This window comes from Salvelinus fontinalis, chromosome 19 (assembly GCF_029448725.1).
Source record: "Salvelinus fontinalis isolate EN_2023a chromosome 19, ASM2944872v1, whole genome shotgun sequence".
NCBI lineage: Eukaryota > Metazoa > Chordata > Actinopteri > Salmoniformes > Salmonidae > Salvelinus > Salvelinus fontinalis.
Window position 1 is genome coordinate 11,829,278 of NC_074683.1, and position 13,860 is coordinate 11,843,137.

The 13,860-nt window shown below is 41.1% G+C and overlaps 2 protein-coding genes across 7 annotated transcripts in view; both read right to left on the reverse strand.

Annotated features, from left to right (window-relative positions):
* Positions 1-1,435: 1,435 nt before the first annotated feature.
* Positions 1,436-9,819, reverse strand: LOC129817011 (uncharacterized). The gene is made up of 6 exons (XM_055871996.1): positions 6,989-9,819; positions 6,045-6,203; positions 5,642-5,809; positions 3,098-4,747; positions 2,893-2,971; positions 1,436-1,590 (listed from the first exon to the last, which is right to left on the reverse strand). Exons 1-6 carry the CDS (start codon positions 7,001-7,003, stop codon positions 1,436-1,438), a joined length of 2,226 nt encoding a protein of 741 aa, XP_055727971.1. The 5' UTR covers positions 7,004-9,819.
* A 471-nt stretch (positions 9,820-10,290) lies between these two features.
* The window catches only part of LOC129816366 (uncharacterized), a 42,038-nt gene continuing 38,468 nt past the window's right edge, over positions 10,291-13,860 (reverse strand). For 2 of the 6 annotated variants that reach the window (XR_008753541.1, XR_008753543.1), the window contains exons 2-5: positions 12,864-12,925; positions 12,533-12,657; positions 12,240-12,303; positions 10,291-11,968 (exon numbers count right to left, since the gene is read on the reverse strand). The gene's annotated coding sequence lies outside the window, so the exon portion shown is untranslated. Of the gene's footprint in view, positions 11,969-12,239; positions 12,304-12,532; positions 12,658-12,858; positions 12,926-13,860 lie in introns of all 6 variants that reach the window. The other 4 variants (XR_008753542.1, XR_008753544.1, XR_008753545.1 and 1 more) reach the window with 3 other exon arrangements.

Below are 13,860 nucleotides of genomic sequence, written 5' to 3' on the forward strand. Positions count from 1 at the left end.
GCTGTGTTTTGGAGCAGCCTCGGGAATAAATAAAATTCCTGGTCATAATGCTGTTGAGTTACCGCCACTCTGAATCCAAAAGTTATTTCCGGCTGTTGTAATAACACAAAAAAAATTATGGCCTAATAATGTAAGGAATAACACACTGCAAATACTGCAAAGTTGCTTAGGAGCTAGAAGCAGAGCTGCCATATATGTATTCTCTATATAGTCTAGCCATTTATAATTATTCAAGATCCTGTTACTCTGCTGTGCCTGTTTCCCTGCCTGACACCATTTATCCTCTCATTGCAGTTACCGCCCTGTCTCTGGCTCCTGTCTCCTGTTCCACATCTCACCACCCAACTACCTTGCTCTGGATTTTACTCACCACCACTACCTTGGATTCCCCTCAGGACCTGTTTACCCTGTTCTACTCAGCCAACTCCAACCTCAGTCTCCACATCTGTTTTTTTTGCAACTCATCCGAGCTTCCCCGGATCTGCAATCCATATCTCCCTGTGTGACAATAAATATTTTGTTTCATTCATCCGTTTCCTCATCTGAGTCTGCTCCTGGGTTCCCCTGTGTCGCTCCGCTTTACATAAGTTGGAGTCATTAAAACTCGTTTTTCACGTGCACTTCACAAAATAGATGGCATCATGAGGGGGGGAAATTATGTGGATATATTGAAGAAACATCTCAAGACATCAGTCAGGAAGTTAAAGCTTGGTCGCAATTGGGTATTCCAAATGGACAATAACCCCAAGCATACTTCCAAAGTTGTGGCAAAATGACTTAAAGACAACAAAGTCAAGGTATTGGATTGGCCATCACAAAGCCCTGATCTCAATCCTATAGAAAATATGTGGGCAGAACTGAAAAAGCGTGTGCGAGCAAGGAGGCCTACAAACCTGACTCATTTACACCAGCTCTGTCAGGAGGAATGGGCCACAATTCAGTCAACTTATTGTGGGAAGCTTTGGAAGGCCACCCAAAACGTTTGACCCAAGTTAAACAATTTAAAAGCAATGCTACCAAATACTAATTGAGTGTATGTAAACCCACTGGGAACGTGATGAAAGAAATAAAAGCTGAAATAAATAATTCTCTCTACTATTATTGTGACATTTCACATTCTTAAAATAAAGTGGTGATCCTAACTGACCTAAGACAGGGAATTTTTACTAGGATTAAATGTCAGGAATTGTGAAAAACTGAGTTTAAATGTATTTGGCTAAGGTGTATGTAAACATCAGACCTTAACTGTACCTAGAAGTGCACACTATTCTTTTTTTTTTTTTTTTTCATGTATTTTAAAAGTAAAAGTAATATAGTCAACTATACAACTTCTACTACTACACTTTATATTATCCAATAATATATAATGAAAAACACTCAACATGAAGAATTAATGCAATTATGTTTATTTCAAATATTTATTATGAAATATAGATTAGGTGGTCTTCCTTTTATAGCAGGAAGTAAAGGGACTGGACAAGGCTTTTCCTATAGCTGAAAACATCCTGGAAATGAGCGAACGCTTCCTTGGTTTCTTCTTTGTGGAGCATACACTCTCTGTTCGGCAGGATTCTTGATCATTGACAATTGCTGAAAAACATAATGTAAACATAACATTTTCTTTAACTGACCCTAGTTAGTGTGAAGAATTAGTATTGCATTATTATTATTTAAATGCTAATATTCTACATAATTTACAAATGTAGGGCGGCAGGTAGCCTAGCAGTCTCAACCCGCCTATTTAACACAGAAGTGTTACATAGGCCCCCCCAGGGTTTAGACTGTTTAGTGCCAAAAAGAAGGGGTTAAAAACACGCAAAAAATATATAGAAATATATATATATATTCGTCAACTTTCTTATATCTCTCAGATTTAGGACATGTAGTGAATCTGTTATTCAGTGCGTTTGTATGGGCTAATAGCAGTAAGGCCGATATAAACCCCTCGGTCTAGACAGGGCTTAGACTCTTGTGGGTTAAAAGCATGATCATTACAAAGATGCAACTCGTGCTGGAGACAATAAAAGGCCATGCTAAAATGTGCAGTTTTGTCACACAACACAATGCCACAGATGCCTCAGAGACAGAGGCTGGGAAAAATAGGAGCAAGGAAAAACGCTGGTTGTCTAGTTTTGAGGGAGCGTGCAATTGGCATCGTGACTGCAGGAATGTCCACCAGAGCTGTGGCCAGAGAATTGAATGTTTATTTCTTTACTATAAGTCGCCTTCAATGTTGTTTTAGAGAATTTGGCAGTATGTCCAACCGGCCTCACAACCACAGACCACGTATATGGCGTAGTGTTGGCTGTAGTGTTATGGTGTGGGCAGGCATAAGCTACGGACAACGAACACAATTGCATTTTATCAATGGCAATTTCAATGCACAGAGAAACCGTCACGAGATCCTGTCGTGCCATTCGTCCGCCGATGATAATGCATGGCCCCATGTCGCAAGGCCTGCATACTCACCAGACATGTCACTCATTTAGCATGTTTGTGATGCTCTGAATTGACGTGTACAACAGCGTGTTCCAGTTGCCACCAATATTCAACAACTTCACACAGCTATTGAAGAGGAGTGGGACAGCATTCCATAGGCCACAATCAACAGCTTGATCAACTATATGCGAAGGAGAAGTGTCCCGCTGCATGAGGCAAATGGTGATCACACCAGATACTGACTGGTTTTCTGATCCACGCCCCTACCTTTTTATAAGGTATCTGTGACGAACAGATGCATATCTGTATTCCCAGTCATGTGAAATCCATAGATAAGGGCCCAATGAACTTATTTCAATTGACTGATTTCCTTATATGAACTGTAACTCAATAAAATCTTTGAAATTGTTGCATGTTGCGTTTATATTTTTGTTCAGTACACATTTGAGTTACCTGTTTCACTGACGGCAGGTGTCTGGTTCTGGGAAGGTGTTGGAGTGCAGTGGTTCTTCTTGTTGACCTTCTTTGTACACTGGGTAACAAACAGTCATTTGTACAGTAGGAGAAATTGCACACAAAAGGTATCAGTGTTTACCATCATACTGTACGTAATGAATAAAAATCATCTTTATAATTTGTATTTTGATGACATATGTACCTTTGGGTTAAGTCCACAGAGAGCGCTGAATCTTCCTCTCTTCTTGTCCTTTCTACCAGTTGTTGGAAGCCCAGAATTACCTACCTCGTCACTGCCAAGTGCATTGTGTGATGACAACTGGGTCATGGAGGGAGGTGAAGAGCTAGCCTCATTGCATTTAGTTAGTAGTTCCCTAGTTAATGATTTGACCAGGGCATCGTCAAATGCATAATCCGTTGACTTCATTGCAACCTGGAGCATCTTCTCTGACCCGAATTCTTGAAGAAGCCCCTTGTAGACAGCCTTGAAAATCTTTTTGATTTTCAGATTCTGGGGGTAGGCTTGAGTTGGTTCAAGGCCTGAGGTGCCACAGAACTCAGACAGAATCCTCTTTGTGAGAACTCTTGATGTTTCACCAATGTCAGAGGATTCCCGTAATGTGATAGGGGTGATCATTGTCAGCAATCTAACAATCAGTAAAAGTACCAAAGAGGTGTAGTCATTGCTAGTGGAGTCAAATGATCCATGTGTATCAGAGTCCATGGCTGATGGAGTTGATGGATGCACAGAGACACTAGACATCTCCATATCTTTGTTGTCCATCTTGGATTCCATCTCTCCTAAAACTTGAATATCCACAGTTCCACCGTTGTGTGTGCTGCTGCCAGACAGAGAGGGTCTAGGCAATGATTTGGCACTAGACTGACGGCTAGGGGTCATGAGAGCCGGTCTGTCAGAGTCAAGTGTTCCAGCATCAGTTGGGGACAACCCATTGATTATGTTCATCAACTCTGATAATTCTTCTGATGAATTGGAGGCCACAGAACAGGTATCCATGACCTGATTGACCATTATATTGGTGAAAAGGCTCTTTGTGTCACAGTAAACCGGTGAGGAACTAATGGAGATGGCAGAAGAGCTCGGGATAAGCCGGCTTGTGTCCTGCAGAGAACCATCAGAGACGATAGTTTGACAGAAATCTGATCCTTGTGATGGTGGAGGAAGCCAGAAGACAATCTGCTGTAGCAGACGTTTTATTGACTCCTCAGCAAAGGAGTACACAAGGTCAGATGGAAACTCTCTGGATTCTTCAGAAGCATTCAATCCTGTCTTCAGCTTCAAAAGAATAGAGTCAGACACGCTCTTGCCAGCTGGCACAAAAAGAGCCTGGGGGGTGTTGTGACTTTTTATGAGCTCATAAACTTTGTCAGTGAGCTCATGAGAGAAGTTCTGAAGACCGTCCCTGGGGCTGAGTCTCGCAAGTCTTCTTGTAAAAGAAGTGACATCATCTGCAGTGGCTATGTGTTCCGTATCTTCTCTTGGAATGACCTCCATAACAGTGTCAACTATGGCAGAGATGGTTTGCCTTGTGTAATTTGTTGACCCTTGTGAATGAGTTGAGGAGTCACTCATATCAATGACCGAACTCCTAATGATAGGACAATAGCTTTCAACAGGCCACTCATTGGGGACTGGAGTCCCTGGAAGAGAATTTGTAAAATCACTCTGGGACCCACTGGTCATGGCAGAGGTGATGGACAGGGAGGACTTTGAGGAGGATGGCCGGTGTATCTCGTGTCCATCAGTTCTCACCATGTCAACATCCTCCAACATGGAGCCCACGATGGAACGAGTCAAGAGGCCCTTCTCTGAGGTGCATTCCAGGTGAAGCTGGATGAGAGAATGCCAAGAGTGTGCAAAGCTGTCATTAAGGCAAAGGATGGCTACTTTGAAGAATCTCAAATATAAAATATTTTTTGATTTGTTTAACACTTTTTTGGTATCTACATGATTCCATATGTGTTATTTCATAGTTTTAATGTCTTCACTATTATTCTACAATGTAGAAAATAGTAAAAATATAAGAAAAACCCTTTTGACTGGTAATACATATATATGGATGATTTACAAAGCCAGGCACATTTAACAATTAGGCTATTGATTATAGACCTAATTAAGTTGGGTTTTCCTCTCTCCTCAATTTTCTTAGACAATTAGGCTAAGGCAAGGGCTGTGTCCCCGTCTCTGCTGCTGCTGCTGCTGCCTCTGCAGCATTGTTCTCAATCCCAATATGCTGGTTAACTATGCTATTATGCACATAGCAACATAGGGAAGGGCACCAATTCTACGGAGCACTGAAGATTATGTTTCAGAACCACAGACAGCGACCATATCCAACGCGGGAGAAAGCGCATTTGTTATAAAATAATATTTGATTTTTTAGTGTTGCACCATTATTTTGACATAATATAACCATATACATTTTCAGTATCACGTCTTAGCGTGATGGACTGTGCCATCCCTGTGGCCTCGGCAATGGATTAGTCAACTGAGACAGGCGCGAATCAGACACGTGTCCATGTGCACCATGAAGAAAAAAAACTTTTGCGACTGCTCGACTTAAGAAATCCCAGTCAACTAACAGCCTATCGACCAAACTATCGACCAGTCGACCAAATGGAGTCAGCCCTAGATTTACTATTAGGAGATAAAAGGGTATTGTATGGGCTATAGACATGACAGATATCACAAATATCCACATCTCTGCTCAATCTATCCCCTTACCTTGACTGTATTTCTCTTCACGGCATCCTGCTCCATCTGAGGCAGGGGATCCTTCTTCACCTCTTCCTCATCTTCATCATTCTGATTATCAACAAAATCTCTCTCAGCTGCATCAGTATCAGTGCTCTGTTCAACTGTGGACCTGTTGGCACTGGTCCTCCTCTTGGTCTAAAAAGACAATACAGTCATTAATGACATACTGTATGTTGCCGTTGCTGTACAGGCCTTTGAGAAGAGCTACAGTAAACAATTGGTGACTGAATATTAAGAGATGAAAGTCTGTTGTAAGGACAATTTACCCTTCAACCTCACAACAACATGTTGTATGGCATATTGGACAAATTTAGAGTGTGGACAGGTAAGACCCCAGATTTCCCTTTCTCTCCTCAATCTATTTTCTCACCTTAACTTTTCTCCTTGTCACAGCCTTCAGCTCGATCTGAGGCAGGGGATCCTTCACTTCAATATCTTCTGGATAGTTTAAACCCAGGATATCATTCTTCATTTTCTGGACTTGACCTCCCAAACTTTGATGATCACATGGATCATCTTCGTTTAAACTCTGATTGGAACAAATTAGACCATTCTTTAACAATATACCACAGCTAAGAGCTGTTCGTACGCACGACACAACGCAGAGTTATTATAAACTGGTTACCAACTTAATTAGAAGAGTAAAGATATTTGTTTTGTCATACCCGTGGTATACGCTCTGATATACCACAGCTTTCAGCCAATCAGCATTCAGGGCTCGAACCACCCAGTTTATAATGGCCAGTATACTATGGCTAAGCGCTGTTCTTAGGCAAAACTTTCTGGATACAGCCCTTAGCCATGGTAAATTCATTTTTTGCTAACGGTTGTATTCATTTTGGGATCTATCGCATCCCACAGCTGTCCCAGACTCTGTTTGGAATATTTATATCTCACACAGAAAGAATAGGTCAATTTTTGTACTATGGGGATAGTAGATTGACATAGGCTAATGCATTTGCTGTTCATTAGGCCTACTCATTTTGTTGGCTGATGAAAAGTAAATGTGGACAGTTCTTCCAATATCTTCAATACGCGCTTTGGAATTGGATAGCACGCAATTGAGTCCAGGAAAGCTAAAAAGATCATCAAGGGCAACAACCACCCGAGCCACTGCCTGTTCACACTGCTATCATCCAGAAGAGAGACGGAAAAACAGCTAGCCCACACCGCCACCCAGCTGCCACTACTTGCGGCACCCCTATCGGCATGTCCTGTATACCCTGTGGTTCCTGCCGCAGCATAAAAAAAAGACGGCGCAGCGGTTCCTGCACCACTGCATAGGCCTTCTCTGTTAACAATTCATAGGCTTACCTTATTATCCTCCATGGTTAAAGTCTATAGCTGGAGCCTATGTTCCCATCATGTAAAACTTTACCAAGTGATTACCAAAGAGGTAAACTAGCGCATTTTATACGGTAACTCAGCCAACGTCACAATGTGAAAGAACTTTTACGTAATAAAACAACTTCAGGGATGATCTGTCAATCAATGCGATCAGCGACGCAATACTGGATCCCCATACCACTAAAAAGACCACTCGAAACAATAAATACTGGTGTAATAGCTACGTTTCCGTTTTTCTGTACAATAATGTGATGAGACAACAAATAAATAAGTAAATGTAACAGTTGTTAAAGTACTGTGTGAATTTAACCAGGTTCATATAATATTATGTCATGTTGAATTGTTATTATGCACGCCTGCATCCTGGGAGGAGGGGGGTGTGTACTTACGTTATGTCCTGCGTGCTCAAATCATTTCGATGCACTATGATAGGCTTTTTCTGTCGTCTTCAGAAAAGTTTGATTTTTTAAGCACAATGTCATACACACAGTGTTTTGTTCATGAATAATGTTGTATATTTAGAGGTTACTCATACGTGGATGGTATTGTTAAGATGCACTTGTAGTTGTACTTTTTAGGATGATATCAACATTCTGAATTCAACACGTGGTTAATAGCTAGCTAAGGTATTAGCATGTGTATGTGTGAACGATGGCTAGCTCCTCGAATGATCCCAGTCCCTTGTATTGTGCATCCGTTGTAGAAAGAGGCGACGATTCGCAGAACATATGTGCTCTACACATGTTTGATTTTCTTTTGGATGCAGGTATGTGGTTTTATCTATGTAAAATATGTTATGTTTAATAAGGAGAGGCTGTACTAAATGTTGTATTCAAAAATCATCTTGATGCACTATGAGAGGAAGAGGCGACGATTCGCAGAACATATGTGCTCTACACATGTTTTCTTTTCTTTTGGATGCAGAGTGAATTCTGCTTGATTAAAACTATCTGATCTCCAAAGTCCACTTCTATAGTCTCAATCAACCACACACAACGCAGAGTTACAGCGGTGCAGTACAGCACCGGTTACATAAACAACAGCCGGCAACAATGATGAGCAATACATAACATTGTAAATGGCATGGATGCAAACTGGATCCCTGGCTAGCTACTGTGGCTAGCTAGCTAGCGCGTTAGCTAACTTGATACTGTATAGCTACAACACAAGTATTCTAATCTTGAGAGAAACGTAACGTTGGCTATTGTTGTCTGTGGTCCTGTAGCTCAGTTGGTACAGCATGGCGCTTGCATCGCAAGAATTATGGGTTCGATTCCCGGGAGCACCCATACGTAAAATGTATACGTGCATTGGCCATTGCTTTGTCGCGCAACGAACCATTGTTTATACAGACGACTCGTTGAGTAAGCTTCCGTACGTAGTCAGGCGTCCTTGAACAACCAACTCAAACGAAAATAACGATTCCACTTAACAGCGGCATATTCAGTATCTCTAGGAGTGATACTTAGCTGGACGAAGCAAGCATGATCGTAGCGAAGTCGCGTTGGGTAAAAGTTATTGCTAAAAGTCTTATACACAGAATCCGGGCAGGGGTGGAAAAGATACCCAATTGTCATACATGACAGTCATTTTCTATTAAGGTATCTTTACTTTTACTCAAGTTAAAGTCACCCAGTAAAATACTAGAGTAATAGTCTAAAAGTATTTGGTTTTAAATATACTTAAGTATCAAAAATGTAATTGGATAAAATATACTTATAATATAAACCTATAAATGATTTCAAATCCCTTATATTAAGCAAACCAGACGGCACCATATTGTTGTTTTTTAAATGTATGGATAGCCAGGGGCTCCAACACTAACATAATTGACAAATTAAGCAGATATACATTAGAATGTTGGATTAGAACATTGTGCAAGGTTATTGTCCATTGTGCCAATGAAGCTGTTCTTATGCTACACCCTCGGAGTGTGGTGTCAGGAAAATAACCTCACGCTCAATGTCAACAAAACAAAGGAGATGATCATGGACTTCAGGAAACAGCAGAGGGAGCACCCCCCTATCCACATCAACAGGACAGTAGTGGAGAAGTGGAAAGTTTTAAGTTCCTTGGCGTACACATCACGGACAAATTGAAATGGTCCACCCACACAGACTGCATGGTGAAGAAGGCACAACAGCGCCTCTTCAACCTCAGGAGGCTGAAGAAATTTGTCTTGTCACCAAAAACGGTCACAAAATTGTACAGATGCACAATCAAGAGCATTCTGTCAGGCTGTATCACCACCTGGTACAGCAACTGCACAACGCATCACCGGGGGAAAACTACCTGCCCTCCAGGACACTTACACCACCCGATGTCACAGGAAGCCAAAAAAGATCATCAAGGACAACAACCACCCGAGCCACTGCCTGTTCACACTGCTATCATCCAGAAGGCGAGGTCAGTACAGGTGCATCAAAGCTGGGACCGAGAGACTGAAAAACAGCTTCTATCTCAAGGCCATCAGACTGTTAAACAGTCATCACTAACATTGAGTGGCTGCTTCCAACATACTGACTCAATCTCTAGCCACTTTAATACTTAAAAATTGGATGTAATAAATGCATCACTAGTCACTTTAAACAATGCCGCTTTATATAATGTTTACACACCCTACATCACTCATCTCATATGTATATACTGTACTCTATACCATTTACTGCATCTTGCCTATGCCGTTTGGCCATTGCTCATCCATATATTTATATGTACATATTCTTATTCATTCCTTTACACTTGTGTGTATAAGGTAGTTGTTGTGAAATTGTTAGCTTACTTGTTAGATATTACTGCACGGTCCCGTGTGGCTCAGTTGGTAGAGCATGGCGCTTGCAACGCCAGGGTTGTGGGTTCATTCCCCACGGGGGGACCAGGATGAATATGTATGAACTTTCCAATTTGTAAGTCGCTCTGGATAAGAGCGTCTGCTAAATGACTTAAATGTAAATGTAAATGTAAGCACAAGCATTTCGCTACACTCGCATTAACATCTGCTAAACATGTGTATGTGATTTGATTTGATTGAATGTTTTCCCCATAAAACCTACCACTGCTTTGATTTCTAATTTCATCAGTATTGGTTTATGCTGTGTTAAAATGTGTGTTTAAGCAATAAACAAATTAAAAAAGAAAAACTCTGGTTGTAAACTGACTGCAGTAGCTATGTTTTTGGTATCGCTCATGTCATACTGCGTGTCATTCCTCAACTGTCTGGATTTTACATTCATATTGGACCTCCACAAAACTGACACACTAAATCAACAAACTGTTCTTGTACGTATTCAAGTAGCGATTCATAACATACAAATACAATCAGTACATGGCTTTCCATTCATTTCTTAAACTCATTGGAAATGAAATGGAATTCAACTATGCTATAATCCCACTGAATCATGAATAACCCTCATTCAGATGATTTTATATGGTCCTTTACACACACCAGCTCCGTGGGAATATTGGATCCTGGCTAAAGGCACAAGTTCATTCAAAAAGTGTGAGACATCTAGGATGAGTTTTTGACAATATTAATAATGTCACCTGCCATATGTTTATGTACATGTGCAACTGGTTTCCTCCTATTTTCAGACTACTGATGCCAGACTAGTGTTTATCATGTGGCCACAGATACTCCCCTATTCTATCAGTGGTTCCAGATCTACAACAGACAACTGTGTGCGCATAGCAGACAGTATTGACCAATAGAGAAGTAAAATTCCATTGTTATGAGAAAATCGTAATACAAAAAAAGAACACTAGACCAAAAATATACACCTTTTTTTTAAAGTGTCTTGTGCCTACCCAAACAAAGTACAATAAAATGAAATTGAAATGAAAACTAAATGGCATATGCAGTAGGGTTGATAAAGGTCAAGATAAGTTTGACTGGGACTAGTGGAAGCGTAGGATGTTTGGTAACACTTGGCATCCTAAACTTGTTTACATGTGACAAAGTAGGCTACAGGACCATATAGTGCTTCTACCCAAGTGGTAGCCCATCATGTCTTTAGGAGCTACAGTCTGTTTCATTTTTTCCAACCAGGCATTAACCAAGACAAATAGCTAGAATGTTATGGAGTGATATTAGTGCCAACATAAACTATATTTCAGATTCAACATCATTTCGCTCCATAGACTCTAGTGTGCCTGGTTTGGCCAAAGATTACTACACATTGTGGCCCTCCAGGAAAAATACCAAACTGCTAAACTACTACATTGAATTATATTAAGTATTGGTACTTGATATCATGAAATATATTTACTTTATACAGTACATAAATATACAATGTACATGTAGCAGCATATGTATAATAATATCACTTTATATTGCACACCAATGTCACAAAGATTCAATCAGATTCTGCACTTCGATTTGGGACTCACTCTCACCACACACACACACACCACACACACACACACACACACACACACACACACACACACACACACACACACACACACACACACACACACACACACACACACACACACACACACACACACACACACTTGGTGAGGGAAAGACTAGAGGACGAAAGAGGAAAGATACAGCAAAAATAAGCAACACCGTCACCAAATCACACAACAAAAGGTCAAGCAAAACACTTACAGTAAAACAAAAGAGTATAAAAAATGTCAAACACATTTAATCAAACACACAGTTCAGAAATAAAGTCATCATACAAAGTCGACAAAAGTCACTCCAAAAAGTGTTTATCCCACCAAAGAAACAGCAGTCTAATAGAGAGGATACAAAAGCAGCGTGGCGCCATCAACTGGCTTGGATGTCTACACTACAGCAGGCCGCCCAGGTTGTTCTCTGCTGTCTCCTTGTCCTTCTTGGGGGCCTCTTGTGGGTTGTACTTGTTTTGATAGTCCTGGAGGATGGTGACCATGTCGTGATGGACAAAATGCAAGACCTCTTCCATTGGGGTTTTATCCCACCTACCGGAAAGATAATGAGCAGTGTGACTGACTGGGGTTGGACTGGCCTACAAAGGTATTCGTTTTGGGAACTAACACGACTCTTCAGGTGTGAAAATGCTATAGGGTACAGTTCAAATAAATCCCTCATGGTTGACCATAAGTGTTCTTTTGAGTGGGAGTACATTGTAGACTGTCACACAAGTATATGATACAGTCTCTCATCCACCCACACCTACCTACCCACCCAAAACACACACACAGATAAGACAGACAGACAAAGTGGTCATACCTATCAATGGGAACAGGGTTCACTTTGCACGCCTCCAAGAGGAAGCGCACCACCTCTGCATGTCCTGAAAGCAGAGCAGATGACAGGGTTATTTAAGAAACAAACACACACTCCTACACACTTTCTCTCTCACACACTGCAGCAAAGACGTCGAACACTACACAGTGCAGTTACCGAGGGACAACAAATTAACCCTACGACACAGAGGGGGTCTGCCAAACACTCCCAGAGGACCCTGACACACACACAATCTGTCCCTGTGTGTGACAGGAAAAGGAGGCTGTGAGAAGTACCTTCTGCTGCAGCCACATGTAAAGCCGTCCTGGAGTCATAGTCCCTCTGCTCCATGTCCATGGAGGACAGAGCAAATCTGCAGACAGACAGAAACAGGTCAGCAGTGTCACGAGATGGACGATAACTGCCAAAGAAAGAACACGGAAGTCAGAGATGCAAAAGATGATTTATCACTATGAAGATCTAATCATTCAATTGTCATGAAATTAACATGATAAAAATATATATAATTTGCATATCATGGACAGCAGGACTTTAGTGCCGTTGTAAACACTGAGGGACAGTCATTATGTTTGGTGTTTCTGGGAATTTGAGAGTTGCATACTTGACCTCCTTAGTGCTGAGACGTTTCCGGTGTAGGCGGCAAACAGGAGGTTGATGACAGACTTGACCTGGAGCGAAAAAAAGAAAGCAGTTTGTGGAACCAGGCAACACACACAGGCAGCCAGGGGGTGTGTGGGGGACATGTGCCAGCTAAAGGAGAAGCAGAGTCAAACCCATCAAATCAGGACTTCTGGATACCAATAAACTCCTAACAAAACCCCAAGGCAATGGCAGTACTACTTAAATTATGTGAATCTGAAAATTATACGGCAGATTGAGGGATTTCTCGTTTACTGTAATAACCTGAAGTAAAATACTATAGCGAGCCACACATGAAGTCAGCAATAACTAGGAAACTAAATGAGAAAAAGTAAGAAAACTATAGTAAAAAAAATATTGGCATCACTAAGTAGAGCTGAAAGGAATAATGCTAAGAATACAGTTGTAGTGCATTGTAAGACTTGCCAGAAGTTCTTATTACCCCTTTATAATGTCTAAGCAGGGGATATTGCCAGCTTCCTTAGCCAATGTTTTCTATTTTAAAGTGCACCCAGTCATGTTTGAGGAGCTACCAGTATCGATTACAGACCAAATACTATGGTTGGATTCTGGCAGTGGGTTTTTAAAGAGTTGATTGGAGAAGTACAGGTAGAGATGAACATATTGGGTGTAACACTATGGCACTAGCATAGAAATAGAGTGATGGATTACAATTTGAGCTTATTCTCTTTTGGTCCGTTCACAATACACTTACTTGAAGTTCCCATGCTTTAACAGATTACGTGTGAGTTTTATGGGAGGGAAAGCAGTCTAAATTGAGGGCCTTCCTGTATTGCAAAGTTATTGGTCTGCAGTAACCTTCTCTAATCTAATCTGACAATTAACCACTAGAGGGCGGTGAAACATTACTGAAGGGATAGTGACATTGCCTTGAGTAAATTCTCTGTTTTTCCAATTGGGTGTTGGTGGTGGTATTGTGGGTGGAGCTCAAAAGCTTCAAAGA